The 18,018-nt window shown below is 41.0% G+C and overlaps 1 protein-coding gene across 1 annotated transcript in view; it reads right to left on the bottom strand.

The window, feature by feature from the left end:
- Window positions 1-295: 295 nt before the first annotated feature.
- The window catches only part of LOC108359892 (uncharacterized), a 21,160-nt gene continuing 3,437 nt past the window's right edge, over window positions 296-18,018 (bottom strand). Inside the window, exons 3-4 of the mRNA XM_017611968.1 lie at window positions 10,478-10,631; window positions 296-535 (exon numbers count right to left, since the gene is read on the bottom strand). Coding sequence (XP_017467457.1) covers window positions 403-535; window positions 10,478-10,631 — 287 coding nt within the window. The 3' untranslated portion in view covers window positions 296-402. The remainder of the gene's footprint in view (window positions 536-10,477; window positions 10,632-18,018) is intronic.

Below are 18,018 nucleotides of genomic sequence, written 5' to 3' on the forward strand. Positions count from 1 at the left end.
CGTGATCGGAAAGACCTAGTTTCCAATTCAGCCACTCTTTGAGTCTTGTTATGAAGTGGAGGTTGGAAAGTCCGAGTTTCCGCTCCCCTGTCATTGTTCGGGCAGAGAGTCCTAGTCTCCGCTCCGGATTCAATACCGTCTCCAGTTTCCAGTTCCGGACGGAAAGACCGAGTTTCCGTTCCGGATTCGGATGCATAGATGGAGATCACGTCCAATTCGTCTTCTTCTTCGTCCACCTGTTGACTCCAGGGTCTCCTATCGATGCGTTCCAGATGAATGGTGGTGTGGTGCTTGTCGTGACACCGGCGGCATCTCTCCGCACTAGTGCAGTTTTCCGCTCGATGGGTCATTGCGAGGCAGTTGATACAATACTTCCCAAGTATTGCTTCGCGAAGTCGCTCCTCAGGATTTTTTGCCCTGTAGACCGGACACAGTCGTATCGGGTGTTTGCCGTTGCATAAGCGACACGATTGAGGATAGCGATGTGCGTGTTGTGCCGCTTTTTTGAGCAATTGGGTGAAGCGAGTCATAGTTGCTGCAATAAATGNGGTCATAGTTTCTGCAATAAATGGGTATATTTTTACGACCTGTTCGAACCGGAAACCATTTATTTAAATATTGTTGGGTGGCGAGTAATTTAGGCGGAAATTCTCTATGCATTTGGCATGACAAATTTTTGTTTATGGGATAAAAACAAGATTCTGTAAGTGTGAATGTGGCATTATATGGTTACTAATTGTGTTTCATAAACTTCCACATGTGAATAGGGTATAATGGCTGAGTTGCGATCCATGAAAATGACAAGTGGTTCGCCCACATGCCACGCATTCCATCATACAGGGATGCATGACAAGATAAAAATTATTTATACCACACGATTTAGTTTTGAATAAATTTTTCTTTTAAATAGTTAGACCTTGTAGTGCCAATGTGGTGTTCTCCATACAATGAATTATTTTTATGAATAACTTGAACTGCTAATTTCGTCATTATCCATTCAAAACTTCATTGAATGAAGCTGTTGAAATACGTATTAATCGACATTTGGAGAGTTTTTAGCCATTCTCGCAACCCTACAACTGGCCTGCCACCCAGAAAAAAATTTGGATGCCGCTGTAGGCGATACTCGGCTAAAAACAGGGTAGCTCATATGCAGCAGAATTCATAAGTATAATTGCAGAACCGTTTGGTTATAAAATACATAAATATCATGTTTGCTTATGAAATTTACATCAAAATTTGTGACAGACTTATAAAAAAATTAATGCATTGATATTTGCTTATCACAATGCATCTTTAAGTAGTTATAAATGTATTTTTTTTATTACAACTATCGAGTGAAACTGAATGTCGAAACGGTTCACTAATTCGAGCTACCTTACTACGTTCACTTTGTGGAATGTATGTATGTAGGTACATGCATGATAAAAACATAACAAGGTAAAACCATTGAGAGGCAGTCTGACGTTTGCCAACAATATAATTTTAAAATCAAAACTCAAACTCACACACACATTCTCATTTTCAATCTCAAACAACAACAATTGTGAACAATTTAATTTTTTTATTTTCAATTTTATATGATTTTAAAATGTTGGCAAACGTCAGAAAAAAATCATGGCCGACGAATTGAGAGAATGAATTTACCTTGTAATGTTTTTATCATGGGTACATGTTGGGTACATGGGTACAAATGCCAGAAACCATTCAATGGACAACCATATACATACATACAAGGCGAAATATATTTCATTGCGAAGAATATCAGAATGAATTCAATGGAAATCTGTATACCTACACGGCGAGTTCATATTCTTTTCAATTGCAATATTTTTCTGGCACGCGGCGGTTGCGTAATCTTAAGGTTAGGTGAGTATGCGTAAAATAATAGTAATATATATGTTTCAATATAATTTTTTCTCAATTTTTTGCTTGGCATATTTTCAGTTGGTGTTATTTTCCGGCAAATAAGACCAACATGGAGGTCTTTGATGTGGTGCGTACGTCCCTTTGCAGATAGTGTGGAAAATCCGCGTAAGCGTCCCTACCGTTGGCTTTTAAGAGATCCAGACATCATAAGGACCGTTACGCAGGCAACAACCGGCATCCCATCAATACAAAACGCACTGCTCGACAACGGCCCGTGTATAGGAACAATTCAACTCTCAATCCATATTTACCTAAAACCAGCCTCATTACGAATTTAAAATTTAAAGCCATGCTACTGTGTCATTGGCAAAAAATGTCGAATCCTATCAGCGTTTACATGCGAGAAAAACCGAGAAATGAACAGCTTGTAAAAGCACACAAATGAGGTGAATATTATAAAAAAACAGGCGAAACCACATGTGTATGTTAATTCTTGATTTCATAAAGGAAAAGTATATCTTGAATGCACTCACAGAATAAATCTCCAATCATGTGTTGCCAGAAAAAAAGTTCGGTTTTTTTTCCAAAGATAATCGACAAATAGATCGTCGATAATACACTTAACTCCCTCCCACCAATATAGCGAGGGGGGAGGCGGCTAGAAAAAACGTTTTGAAGCTGTCTTTGAACGGATGAGCGAGATTTCAATTGGAGGCAGCCTGTTGAAACGATTTGCATCATCACAGCGACAATTGATCAACAGGCCCCTAATTTTTGTACGAAGTAAATCGGAATGTATATTACAACTGCAACAGACGCGGAACAAATAAACCTTTGATTTGTCACATTTGGACTCTGTGATGGACAAAAATGCACAGAGTATGTTTCACGGAAATCCCCCTACTATCGCTAGGACCCAACCGCAGCAGCGGCACGAGCTATGGGTCCTCCGGAAGCGTATCCGCCGTCACCGGGCTCCACATCTGCTGCAGCAACAGTCTCAGTGTCCAACGTACCAACCAACGCCGGATAACATATATGGGCTCACAGGCGTTGACCAGCATAGTTTGGGCATGGGCGAATTAAGTGGTTGGGGTGCAGCTCCAAGTCACACTGGTGCCTATCCAGCCTACGGTATGGGCCCACATAACAGCGGCAGCCTACTTCACAACCCAGTTATCGTCAGCACATGCCGTTCTACGGCCAACAGGACCAACAGAAACTGGCTTATGCTTCCCCGCAAATGGGAATCGGGAGTTTGCTGCAAAACTATCCTCAATCTCCAAGATTGTAAGACGTATTGTGGCACACGGTTGGCACCAATAACGTGAATCAACAAGTTCATTCAACTTAAAACATGGGCAACCTTGCTTCGATTTACCAATAAAAATGTACATATGTAAAATTGATTACTACAACGAGATTGAGCGTATTTTGAATCCTGTTTGTTTTCCACTGGAAATAACTAATAAATTATTCTGTTCGAAATACAGCCGTGTACGCAAATTTAACTGGTCAGTTGCACAGAATCGATGCCTGTATCATCCAAACCCAAATGAATTGTTTTTTTTTTTTTTTAAGTGTATACTTGGGTTATATTCCAGACTGGCTTGTGGGTCACCAATCCAGCTGCCGGTTCTCTGCGGGGTAGTATCCTGGCTTTCTTTTATTTCCATCATCACCCTTGTTGGAAGTGTCGTTGGTATGGTAACAAAGTTTTATGTTTTTTTTTTTTACCTTTTTCTGTAACCGTTTATTTGAGCCCTAATTGATTTGTGTTTTTATAAAGGGTTGTTGCAATAAGGAGAACAGGCGGATGAAAGGTCTGAGCATGACATGTAAAATCCTGAAGCGTATATTAGAGAAAGCAGACCACGATTTCGCCCATCAAAACGCACCAGAAGCAAATATTCGTGAGTTTAAACCTTATAATTATTATAATTTTAACTGGTTCATTTCGGGGCGGGGTTATTCAAAGTCTATACTCAGTTTATGTAATCTCCCCAAAATAAAGCGGGTAGAAAACCAGCACGCTTGAATTTTGCCGAATTTGAAAAAAAAAACATATCGTGCATTTGTTATACTTGCTAGTTTTCTACTGTTTGCTTCTTATTCAGAGGCGGAGTAGTTCGCTACCCTGCGATTTATTACTATTATGATTATAGATCTGACGATGGTCGTTTGTTTTAACCAGATCAACTCGGGAGGGGCCCGAGTAAGCACCATCACCTCCAAATATTAACCATAATTCCCTTGTAACGTTTTAACTATTAGGGCGTGGAATCACTCCTATTACATGAAAGTAGAATTTCGTTGTAACAGGAAGTGGAATACGATATGGATGAAGAAGGGCGATTTATGACGTAGTTGTTGGCTCCGAGCTTCCCTCGCTGTATGGTGGGAGGAGAACCAACTTCACTAGTGGTCTGGTAACTTGACCTTTCTCTGTCAGTATATCCACTGCGCGCACCCTACCATCGGTACCCGGGTGTAAGTTGACAACTCGCCCCAATCTCCATTCAGTTGGAGGCAGATTGTCTTCCCTTATAACAACGAGATCACTGGTTTTCATATTCTCCTTGGGGTGCTTCCATTTAATTCGCTTTTGTAGTTCGGCTAGGTACTCCACTTTCCATCGCCTGCAAAACGTCTGATGCAGTGCTTTTAGTTTTTGCCATCGATTGACGATGGAGGCAGGGTTCTCATTCAATCCAGTTCTGGCGGAGCCATAAGATGTCCACCGGTGAGAAAATGGCCTGGGGTAAGCGGCTCCAGATCATTTGGCTCATTTGAAGTGGCTTTTAAAGCTTTTTACACCTGCCTCCCAGAGTCCTCCCATGTGCGGAGCGGCAGCAGGTATAAAATGCCACTTAAGTGTTTGATGGTTGTATTTGGAAGTCTTTTTGTCTCGCGCGTCAGACAAAAATGCTTTGAATTCAGATCGTAAAGATCGCGAAGCTCCGATAAAATTTGTACCATTGTCGGAATAGATATTCCTCGGGCATCCTCTTCTAGCCACGAACCGAGCAAATGCTGCAAACCAATAGGCAAACATAACCTTTGGAAATTCGACAACCTCTACCACGGTAACTTTTAATTCCAAAGGGTCCCGTGAAGTCTACTCCCGTATTCGTGAACGCGCGCGTAAATGTTGTGCGTTCCTGAGGACGAGTTCCCATAATTTGCGTCTGAGATCGTTTTTTGTAGATGGTACAAATTTTACAATTGTGGATGGTAGACCTAATCATGTTTTTTACCCTGGGAATCCAGTACTGGGTACGGATAAGGCGTAACATGAGTTGATTTTCTCCGTGTAAGGAGACTTGGTGAATCAACGGGACGATAAGACGGGACAATCTGCAGTTATACGGAATAATGATTGGATGGCGCTCATTATATGCTAAGTCCTGGGATGCTCCGAGGCGACCTCCAGCCCTGATGATGTCGTGCTTGTCGACGAACGGATTAAGCGGAAGGATTTCACTCTTTGCAGCGATGGGTTTTCTTGTTTTCAAATTCCTGTATTCTTCACCGTAGTGTTGCTTCTGGTTGATTTTTATCCAGAGATGTGTCGTCGTCTTAATTTCATCTGATGAAATTAAACAAGAATTTTCCTGAAATAAAGCCTTTGTTTTCGGGTGAGTTCTTCGGTAGAATCTCCTGACATATGTTAACACTCTCAAGGCTCTCGGTAGATCTGAAAACCGGTCAAGGATATCGATATCATTTACTTTTGTTGATGCATAAGCGTGTGCCCTTTTTTCTTCAACTTCTGTGTGATAGTTAATTTCTTGAGCAGGCCATTTAGAGTTGTCTTCTTGCAACCAAGAAGGTCCCTGCCACCACAAAAAATTGGTCACCAACTCTGACGCAGGCAATCCTCTGCTAGCCAAGTCGGCTGGATTAGAAGCCGAGTCTACATGTAACCAGTCCTTGTTACCGACCTTTTCTACTATTTTCGTAATTCGGTGTGCGACGAAAGTTGACCAAGAACAAGGCGGCTTTCGTATCCATGCGAGTACGATGGTCGAATCTATCCAGAGATATGTTTTCACTTGCCCTAGGTTGAGGTTGTTGATTACGGATTCTATGATTCTATGATTCTATGATTTCCGCGAGTACGGCTCCGCAAAGCTCTAGTCGTGGTAGCGATATTATTTTGACAGGAGCTACTTTGGTTTTTGCCAGAAGAAGGTTGACCAAAACTTTGTCATCTCGTTTGACGCGCATGTATGCTGTAGCCGCATATGCTTTCTCCGATGCGTCGCAGAAACCATGTATCTCGATGTCATCTCCTGGTGCGAAGTGTACCCATCGAGGTATTCTAATATTGTCTATTTCATGGTAATGTTTGGTAAAATTCTGCCATCGTTCCATAGTAGTAGAAGACACAGTCTCATCCCAGTCTGTGCCTTCTAGCCAAATACTCTGCATGATTATTTTGGCCACGACGACTATTGGAGCAAGCCATCCTAGCGGATCAAATAGCTTGGCGATAGCTGATAGTATCGCCCTTTTTGTAAGTGTCTCGCGATCCTCCAATGGTCCTGCCATGAAAAAGAATAGATCGGTATGGGCATTCCATCTTATGCCAAGAGCCTTAACCGTGCTGGTATCTTCGAATGCCAAAAAGTCTTCACTGAGTAGATCCGTTTTTGGGATGTCCTTTAGAATTTCCGCACAGTTTGAGGTCCATTTCCTTAGCGGAAAACCGGCTGACCGTAGTACTTCAGAGATTTCATCTCTTGCTTTTACGGTAGAATCGATGCTATGTCCTCCAGCTAGCACGTCATCCACATACATGCATTTCCGTAGTATGTTAGATGCTATTGGGGAAGAGCTTTCTACATCGTCAGCCAGTTGTAGAAGTGTCCTTATCGCGAGGTAAGGAGCACAATTAATCCCGAAAGTGACAGTCTTTAATTCGTATAGACTTACAGGTTCGTTCGGGTTTGTACGGAAAACTATCCGCTGATATTTGGTATGGTTGCTATCCACCCAAACTTGCCGATACATCTTCTCGATGTCACTATTAAAAACGTATCTGTATAACCTCCAGCGGAGTATAAGGTTCGGAAGATCTGCTTGGAGAACTGGACCTGGGAGAAGTACGTCGTTCAGACTTGTGCCATTAGCCGTTGGACTTGAGGCATTAAAGACGACTCGAACTTTGGTGGAGGTACTTTCTGCCTTTATNGAACTGGACCTGGGAGAAGTACGTCGTTCAGACTTGTGCCATTAGCCGTTGGACTTGAGGCATTAAAGACGACTCGAACTTTAGTGGAGATACTTTCTGCCTTTATGACAGCATGGTGAGGCAAAAAGTAGTTATCGGAAGAGGCTGCTGAAATACTATCATTTGTTCGGGACATGTGTCCTAGTGATTCATATTCAGCTAGTACCCTATTATACTCTTNATACTTTCTGCCTTTATGACAGCATGGTGAGGCAAAAAGTAGTTATCGGAAGAGGCTGCTGAAATACTATCATTTGTTCGGGACATGTGTCCTAGTGATTCATATTCAGCTAGTACCCTATTATACTCTTTTTGTAGGACGGTATCCTTTGCAAGCCGTGTCTCATTCCGGAAGAATTGAGAGCATGCTTTTTTAAGAGAAGGGCCTAGGCAGATGTTTGCTGGAAATTCCTGCCTAAATGGTTGCGAGACTACGTATTTTCCGTCTTCTCGTCTACGAGTTGTCTTCCGATAAAGTTCATCACAGTATTTGTCGTCTTCGTTGAAGCTTTTATTTTTTGGTATGTCTTCTATTTCCCAGAATGCAGTATGTTGTTTGTCCAAGGCAACTTCACTGTGATACGAAACTATATTGTTGGTTGGATTGGGCGCATCTGTGCAACCGATTAATATCCGACCGAACACGGTTTCTTGGGCCAGGAGTGTACTGAGTACATTTTTGTTCAGGCCGCATAAAATAATTTGGGGATAAATATCTCCGCCAAGTACGAGGTCTACTTCTTCATTAATGTAGAACCGTTTATCAGCTAGAACAAGACCTGGAAATGCCTGCATAGTCATGGCGCTGATACGTCAGGACGGTAGATTTCCAGTTAGTTTTGTTAGGACGAGCACCGCTGCATGCAGGCTGAACAACGGATCAACTGGGGATCGAAGTTCTATGTTGCATGCCTCTTTGACCTGCGCAGAGGTTGCATTCGTAATGCCCGAGACTTGGGCATGCATCCTCTTAGCTGGCAGGCTGATTCTGCGTTTGAGTCCTTCTGTTATGAACGAACACTCAGAACCAGAATCAATAAGTGCTCGAGCAGAAAAATCTGTGCCATTGAGATGTATATTTACGCGAGCTGTTCCTAGGAGCACACCTGAATTCGTGTTAGCATAACAAGACTTAACGTTTTTGCTTTTATTGTTATTATTTCTATTATTGAAGCTGCGTTTTGCTTGAGACTGTTGAGAGGATGATGCAGTGTCATTGACACGTTCAGTCGGCGTTCGAGCCGCTGTTGCCTTTTGCACATTTGTCTGAATGTGCAGGAGTGTGTGATGTCGCGAGTGGCAATTAAAGGGGCTTGTGCACCTTGTCACGGTATGTGCAGCACTCAAATAATTCAGGCAACTGTTGTTGCTCTTCAAGAAGTTAATCATCTCATTTGGCGTAAGCTTCAAAAACTTGGAACAGCGGCGTAGTTTGTGCTCATTCGTTTGGCACTTGGTGCACGTGAACTTGGTCACGCTTGCTTGGAATGCACCAAGTCTTTTGGTATGGGTCTTGTGTTTTGCGGCTTTGGCGCTCTCACCGCTTTCGTACCCTTTAAGCCTGTCAGGGTTTCCAAGGTTTGAAACCTGTTAGATAGGAACTTATCCATATCTTCCCACTTCGGTAAATCGCCTGTGTGGTCTATGGTTTGCTCCCATAGAGCCAAAGTGCTGTCAGGCAGTTTAGTCGAGCAAAGATATATAACAATTGCGTCCCAATTTGAAATGTCAATTTGATGACTCTTGAGGGATGACAAACAATTGTTGATATCACGCTGCAATCTTTTAATAGAGCTACCACATTCACTCTCCACTGAATTTAAATTGAATAATATTTTGAGTTGTGTGTTAACGAGAATACGCTTATTTTCCTATCGCTCACACAAATTTTCCCATGCTGTTGCGAAGCCTTCATTAATTATTAGGCACTTACTCACGATGTCTTTGGCTTCTCCTTTGGTTTTTTGGTTGAGGTAATATAGCTTCTCAACCGGAGTAAGCTCCTGATTCGAGATGTAGATGGCCGTGAACATATCTCCAAATGTTGGCCAAGACAGATAATCGCCTTTGAAAACATCTGTATTACACGGTGGAAGGTGAATATTGTGTTTTCGCATAGGCTTCTGTTCTACGTCCCTAAAGACGACATGCAGTTTACATAACTAGCGAACGCGCCTCTATTTATTTTTCTGTATGTCCTCTTATCTTCTTGTGAAAATTCATCAGAGGTATTAAGGGCATCGTAGGCTTGTTTTGTTTTCTCCCACAGAGCTTTGAGTTCCTCTCGCTGAATAGCAAGGACATGCTTATTTTGCTCTGATATTGACGAAGCAAGGAAGTCGGACTCGAACTCTGTGACATCTTCTGCTAAGCAAATTTTGGGATAGGGAAACTAGTTGCCTTTATATGTGTTTTTAAGCAAGATGTAGAAAATCGATTGAATTTGGAATCTTTTCGAAGATTTGATAATTTAAGCCAAATATTCACCGTATTGATATACCAACCTAAGATATCTTATTTGATCGCACTTGTGGGCTAATCTTCAAATGAGAAATGAAACCAAAAATGCCAGCTCTTGTGTTCAAACGCCAAAGAAGGAGAAAATGTATCCACAATTCAAAAAAGAAAGTCACGCTGATTTGTATATGTACATAAAAATTTATGCTCAGAACTTTATTTTAATATGATTTTTCCAACCAGGTGCGTGATACATATATCTAAATACGTGCGTGTATGTTAAAACTCGCCACCCAACCGTGCAAAACAAAATGTACGTGGGTATGTGTCTGTGTTTCTGGACCAGTAACAAATATATATATATATATATGTGCAAATCAAAAAAATTAACAGATTGAAAACAAAAAACAATCAAATAAAGTGACTTTGTGAAATTACGCAAGTGATTGATTTCAATTAAAGGGCTAATTAAAAGCAAATTACAGCATTGAGGTTATGTATCCTCCAATGACAAGTGGTTCGCGAAAAAATATTTGTGCAACACAAGTATATTTAGGTCAAACTAATATGGCACAGTGAATTTATTGTGGTGAAAATAAACGAAGCACGGAAATCAAATGCATGTTCGGCAATTAAATTTAAATTAATGAGACAATTTTCACAGTCACGTGTGTGTGTGTGCACTTTCAATCAATGATAGCTGTTGTCCCTCGCGGACGGACGAAATCAGCTCGCTGAATTATTGAACGCACTCAGAAAGTTTGCTGTTTTCACAATGTCACCCGCGTAATGTCTTTTTCACTCGAGTATATATGTAGATATATATTAATTTAATTTGACGCTAATTGTAATTGATTTCTCACAAACGAAATTCAGATCCGCAAATCAAAGTGCACTGAAAATATAACCACGTACCTTGTTTTAGTGCTGAGTGCTGTGTTTGTGGCAATTATCTCTGGTTGTGGTAGTAGCTTGAACTCTGTGGCACAGATGCTGGCGTGCGGGTGAAAACTCCTTATGGCAATATCGCTTAATAGGGCAGTGGACTGTATCAGTATTTTGAGGATCGCTAGGTTTCCAAATGGCGCTGTACGAAATTTAGTCTTATTTTAGTCGGACGGCTCCGAATGGACCATGAACTTGCACGGGGGTGCGTATCGGGAATAACGCTCCGATGCAGGTGATAGTGAATGGAAATAAATACCAAAGCGAAATATTTGTTTTTTAGTATTTGTTTAATTTAAAATATTCAGAGTCAGATTTCAATAAATGTTGGTATAAATAACAATGGTGTTACCTTAGTGACAGTGGCCTGGTAGCTGCTGGTCTGCTCGCGTTGATCTTCTAAACCGAAGTGATCTTAAGGATTTGCAGGATTCTAAATCGGACCGCCGGACAACAACCCATATTAAGGGGAAACTTAACGATAGGTTATTATCCGCCGGGAAACGTCAGTTAACGGAGCGAGTTAATCATAATTGGTGTGCATATGTATATGTGTGTGCATACGCCTATATGCCAACACTAGGGCGGGTCACAAAGGAATGAAAATCTTTAGGCTGAAGGCCTAAACAATACCCTAGTTTAAGCTTTATTGTTATATAGTCTGTAAGAAATTATTGTTTCATAGACTAATTGAATTGAAAAAATAAATAAATGTTTTTGTTATTTTATGGCCTTATAGCAATTATATTCAACAATTTTTAATGAGCTTGAGGCCGTTTTTAATGAAAAACTTATTGTGGAAAAGCAACCATAATGTGAAAAAATGGTAGAAGTGATAGCTATTTCGGAAATCACCACATTTCCTCATCAGACTTCTTTCAGTAGGCTTCGAACCGACGATCCCACTGACTCAGCCAGTTGCCTATGCACTGTGGTAAGCTCGCCTTGTACATTTTCGTTGCTTTTTCCTACTTTTTCATTTGTTATGCCAACACAATCAAGCGCAGCTATTCCGCTGCAATTCACTTGATCATGTAAAGGTTGGTTTTGTTGGTTTTTGCTAATAATTCTATTTTTAGAATGGTTAATTTTTAGGTGTGCTCGTCCTTAAGTTATTTGTTTTTGTTATTTTATGGCCTTATAGCAATTACATTCAACAATTTTTAATGAGCTTGAGGCCGTTTTTAGTGAAAAACTTATTGTGGAAAAACAACAATTATTATTCGCAACTATTTATTATACAACTATGTTGGACACCAAAAAGTTATCGGTTTAATCGGAGATAATTTTATTATTATAATTTTGTATGGCTGAGCTCTTTTTATACCCGAGCGCACTTGTGCACAAGGGTATTATAACTTTGTTCACATAACGGTTGTTTGTAACAGGCAAAACGAATCGAGATAGATATAGACAAATGTATACATAAATGATCAGAATGAAAAGAGAAATCGATTAAGCGGTGACTGTCTGTCCGTCCGTCCGTCCGTCTGTCCGTCCGTCTGTGCACACGATAACTCGAGTAAAAATTGAGATATCTTAACGAAACTTGGTATGTACACTTCCTTCGAGCGTAGGACGGATGGTATTGAAAATGGGCAAAATCGGACAATAACCACGCCTACTTCCCATATAACGGTAATTTTCAGAAATACGAAAACTGCGATATTTTAGTAACTACTGAAGATTATTCACTCAAAATTGATATTTACAATAATTTTTAGACGAAAAATAAGAATATTATACATTTTTGGAAAATGGGCGTAGCCACGCCCACTTATGGATACATGTGTATATCTTGGTAACCGCTGAACCAATTTCTTCCACACTTGGCACAGTTGTTAGCCTTGCTACAGCATACCAAATGGCAGAAAATTTTTAAAATCGGACAATAATTACACCTACCTCCCATGTACCGGTAATTTGGAGAAATACGAAATCTTCGATAAATAAAAAACTATTAAAGCTAATTTACTCAAAATTGATGCTTGCAACAATTCTTTGCCAAGAAATACGCTTATGATAAAATTTTGGAAAATGGGCGTGGCACCGCCCACTTATGATCACATATATGTATCTCGGTAACCGTTCTACGAATTTGTACCAAACTCGGTATGATTATTGTGCTTGCCACATAGAAGCAAAACGTTGAAAGTTATTGGAATCAGATTCAAATTACGACCACTTTTCATATAACGGCAAATTTCAGAAATGCTTGAAACTTCAATATTTCGACATTTAAGGACGCTAATTTACTCAAAATTGATACACACCGGCTTACCGTGTAGCGGTAGCTTTCGCAAAGGTGAAAATCATATACTTAGTACCTCCGCCGGGTATTTAATGTTCGGCTCCGCCCGAACTTAGACTTTCTTACTAGTTATAATTACAGATTAGGGAGTTAAGCTCGAAAATAAGGATAATCTTTTTATATGTAAACCTATTATTAGGCGATTCAGTTACATACATACACATGTAGGTTAGGTTAGAAATTAAACATTAATTTCACTTAATTTTATTCAAATTGCTGATTTAATTTTTTTTATTCATAATCATTTTTAATTCTTTTAGTATATGAAATTATCGGTATAATTGACAAAATATGACACTTGCGTATATTTGTGACTCAAGTGCGTTAAGATATCTTGAAAAAACTGCATCCATTACCGTTTTTGAGCTTGCTGTTTGATCATTTCTATTTATTTATATTCCTAAATTAGTTTTTCTTTTTGGAATATAATCTGTGGTTCTGCTTCATCTGTCACTGTGTTAACGTTAAAGTCATGAATACATATAACATACAATCTTTTGTTTGCAAAATGGGAAGCCAAATTCATTTGTTCGGCATTTCCGCTTGCTCTCGTCTTCTGTTTGAGCAATCTTGTATTAGCTCTCATCCAGTACTCAATGAACTTACAGGTTTTTACACGTACTCCAAAATTATGTAAATGAGAGCGATTTTTGGAGTGTTTTGTAGAGAATGAAGTTGCAAGATTTTACCCGTTGCTTTTTTAGTTCCCGTACTTTTTGCTGTTACTCATATTTTACTCCCACTTCAGAGAGTGACTTTGTTGTTTGACATTTTTACAGGATTTTGCACGAAGTGTATTGGATCAGAGCTATTATATCAGCCATACATATGTATATTATACATATATTCATGTATGTTCATCATTTATCAACGGTCCCAGTTAAAGTGATTTCAGTACTTTTTTCAATTTTCGTCTTGCTTTTTTATCAATAGACTACTAAACCTAAGCTGAAAGCTATGCTACGAATATCAAAACCACTTGCAACAAATGAGTTCATACCTATGTATGTACACACAAACTTAAGTATGTATACATATAGGTACTACAAAGCCGTATGCATGCATGGAGTTTGCATAATCGAATGTAATAATCAATTGTACCGCATTTCCTCTTACTTTGCATGTGCCTAAATGTATACAAACATTTGCACACTGGGTGCTTCTAATGAAGTTAAAAATTTTCTGCTGCCATACACATGCTAAGCCCTTCGAAATTTTCTACTGGGCTATACGTTACAGCTTCGTAAATTTCACCCCTACCGCAACCAAAGATGTTCACATCAAAAAAGGCCTACAGAGGGAGAATAGAAAGTGAAAGTGCCAGAACAGACTGCAGAGAAAGACCAGAAAGTGAGTGAAGTGAAAAAAGACTCCAAGTGAAGCAATAAGTGTAGATCAAGTGTGTGAAATATTTTCTAAGAACAGTGAAGATGGCGAAGTTTTCGTGTGTAAATTACCTACCTAAGGAGGAGGTCGTCGAATATATTGCGGAGTTCGGGCTAGAAGAGTCCGGGACAGTTAATGAGCGGCGGTAGAGGTTATCAGAGTTCCTGTGAGAGGTAAGAGACGACCCAAGGGACACCAGGCGTCTGATGGAACTTTCCGCAAAGCACGGCCGGGCGTCCCAAATCTCTTTCGCGGACGCGCCGACACTCGGCAGAAACGAAGATATGACAGCCCAATCCAGCAGCCGTGTACCACCACCAGCACACCCCACTCTCACAACTCAATCCGAGCCGGCTTACGCTACGGTTATGGACCGAGTGAGAAAGTGGGGGCTAAAGTTTTATGAAAATAACGACCCCCTAGGGTTCCTAGAACGCGTTGAGGAGCTAGCCGAGGCTATGAAATCAGACTTGACGTATTGCCGAAAGCAATGCCGGAATTACTGTGGGATCGAGCGCTAAGCTGATTCCGCAACAACAACAAACGATGGCCGACATGGAACCAATACATACGGGACTTTATAAAGTTCTTCCTGTCCTCGCGGTACATTAAGATGTTAGACGACGAGATCCGCCAACGAGTGCAGGGAGTACAAGAGAACTTTAAGGACTACGTACTCGAGCTACAGAATCTTTTGAGATATGCTGAAGGCAGTGAAGCCAGTCAAACCAGTAAGTGACCAGCGCCACCTCGACGCCACGAAAGTCACCCCGACACTTATAGGCGTGCGCCCATTCCACAGAGGCGTCACGATGTTCTTAGACGATGTTCTATGCCAGTATAGAGGTTACGACCGCGGTACAGCGTGGAATGACGCAGGCCCAATAGACCCGAGAACTGCATGTAAGCGATGCGGAGACAGCAGCCATGTAGCGTACGGATGCCGTAACCCCAGAATTTACTTCTGATGGGAGTGTGAACGTCGCAGGGTGCAGACAAGAAACTGCTGCTTAAGGATGCAGGGAAACGAGCACGGGCCCCGCCAAGAGCGAGGAGCGGAGACCCAAATGACGGTAACTCGCACGCATTAAAGGCGTTCTTATACCAGGACGAAGGAGGAATCATCGCGACAGTAGACATTGGAGCCACAAGGAGCTTCATTAACGAAGCGAGAAAATTACAGGTATCTACAACATAGCCATGCACTAAATAATTATGAGAGACGGCCGCCCTGTTAAGCAGCGTTATTTCCCGAAGAACCCACGCATGCAGGAGGTAATAAACAAAGAGATCGACGAGCCTCTGGAAAAACGGTGTACAGAGCCTTTGTACAGTCCACTTAGCGCTCCAATTGTGCTTACAAGGAAGAAGAATAGGAAGTGGAGACTATACGTGGACTACCGTCAGCTGAACGCACGGTCTGTGCCCGGTTAATCCGGAAAAGTGTGAATTTTTTAAGGAAGAGCTTAAGAACTTAGGTCACGTAGTAAAAAAGGATGGCATCCCTACAGATCCAGGCACGGTCGCAGCTGTGAAGGACATGAAGACCCCGGCACACACGTGGGAGCTACGTCGCTTCCTAGGCGTAGCGTCCTGGTACCGACGATTCGTACCAGATTTTTAGCGCATTGTCCACCCGCTCACCGCGCTACTAAAAAAAGGCAAGCGTTTTCATTGGTCCCATGAGCAGCAGGCTGCTTTCGAAGCCCCGAAAAGAGCACTAACAGAAGCACGGGTACTATCGTACCCCGACTTTACTAAGAAGTTCATACTGCAGACAACGCCAGCGACTAGGTTTCGGGGCGGACCACTTATCTCGAAAGTAGTTAACCGCGATCGAGAGTCCGTCCGGTAGAATCGCGAGGTGGCACTCGAGCTGCAGTAACACTCCCTTGACGTACAGTAAAGAAAAGGAAAGCTGAACGTAATTGCGGACGCTCTCCCGAGGCCACATGGGGAACAACTGGGAACCATAACCCAAGAGCGCCAGACGACAGATCCCTGCCAATGGCTGGAGGAGAAGAGAGTGGGGTGTGCTGGTGGTGGTACACGGCTGCTGGATTGGGCTGCCATATCTTCGTTTCAGCCGAGTGTCGGCGCGTCCGCGAAAGGGCGTCCGCCCGGCCGTGCTTTACGGAAAGTTCCATCAGACGCCTGGTGTACCTTGGGTCGTCTATTACCTCTCACAGGAACTCTGATAACCTCTACCGCCGCTCGTCAACTGTCCCGGACTCTTCTAGCCCGAACTCCGCAATATATTCGACGACCTCCTCCATAAGTAGGTAATTTACATACGAAAGCTTCGCCATCTTCACTGTTCTTAGAAAATATTTGTGGGTATTTTCACACACTTGCTCTACACTTATTGCTTCTCTTGGAGTCTTTTTTCACTTCACTCACTTTCTGGTCTTTCTCTGCAGTCTGTTCTGGCACTTTCATTTACTATTCTCTCTCTGTAGGCCTTATTTGATGTGTGTGGGGTGAAATTTGCGAAGCTGTAACGTATAGCCCAGCAAAAAATTTAGAAGGGATTAGCATGTGTATGGCAGCAGAAAATTTTTAATTTCATTAGAAGCACCCTGTGCTTACTTGCTATCGCAAATGTTTGTGTACATTTAGGCACATGCACAGTAATAGGAAATGCGGTACAATTGATTTTTACTTTCGATTATGCAAACTCCGCGCATGTATACGGCTTTGTAGTACCTATATGTATACATACTTAAGTTTGTGTGTACATACATAGGTATGAACTCATTTGTTGAAAGTGGTTTTGATATTCGTAGCATAGCTTTAAGCTTAGGTTTAGTAGTCTATTGATAAAAATGCAAGGCGAAAATTGAAAACAGTACTGAAATCACTTTAACTGGGACCGTTGATAAATGATGAACATACATGAATATATGTATAATATACATATGTATGGATGATATAATAGCGCTGATCCAATACACTTCGTGCAAAATCCTGTAAAAATGTCAAACAACAAAATCACTCTCTGAAGTGGGAGTAAAATATGAGTAACAGCAAAAAGTACGGGAACTAAAAAAGCAACGGGTAAAATCTTGCAACTTCATTCTCTACAAAACACTCCAAAAATCGCTCTCATTTACATAATTTTGGAGTACGTGTAAAAACCTGTAAGTTCATTGAGTACTGGATGAGAGCTAATACAAGATTACTCAAACAGAAGACGAGAGTAAGAGGAAATGCCGAACTAATGAATTTAGCTTTCCATTTTGCAAACAAAAGATTGTATATTATATGTATTCATGACTTTAACGTAAACACAGTGACAGATGAAGCAGAGCCACAGATTATATTCCAAAAAGAAAAACTAATTTAGGAATATAAATAAATAGAAATGCTCAAACTACAAGCTCAAAAACGGTAATGGATGCAGTGTTTTCAAGATATCTTAACGCACTTGAGTCACAAATATACGCAAGTGTCATATTTTATAAATTATACCGATAATTTATGTATTAAAAGAATTAAAAATGATTATGAGTAAAAAAAATTAAATCAGCAATTTGAATAAAATTAAGTGAAATTAATGTTTAATTTCTAACCTAACCTACATGTGTATTAGGGCGGGTCGATTTAAAAATCGCTCACTGCTCTATGAAAATCGTATTCTAGGGATCAAAATAAGAAACTTTGCCGAAGGAACCATACCTCTAAAACGAATTCTGATGTCCCCCAATTTGGGTCGAACTTTTGGGTAGGGGCAAATTTTGAAAAATCCCACTTTGACCCATTTAGAGTGCTCCAATCGAGTCCAAATGTATGACCGACCCCCACTAACTTTGGA

Source organism: Rhagoletis zephyria, unplaced genomic scaffold (assembly GCF_001687245.7).
Source record: "Rhagoletis zephyria isolate East Lansing unplaced genomic scaffold, Rhagoletis_zephyria_1.1 Rzeph_scaffold_00486, whole genome shotgun sequence".
In the NCBI taxonomy this organism is placed as follows: Eukaryota; Metazoa; Arthropoda; class Insecta; order Diptera; family Tephritidae; genus Rhagoletis; species Rhagoletis zephyria.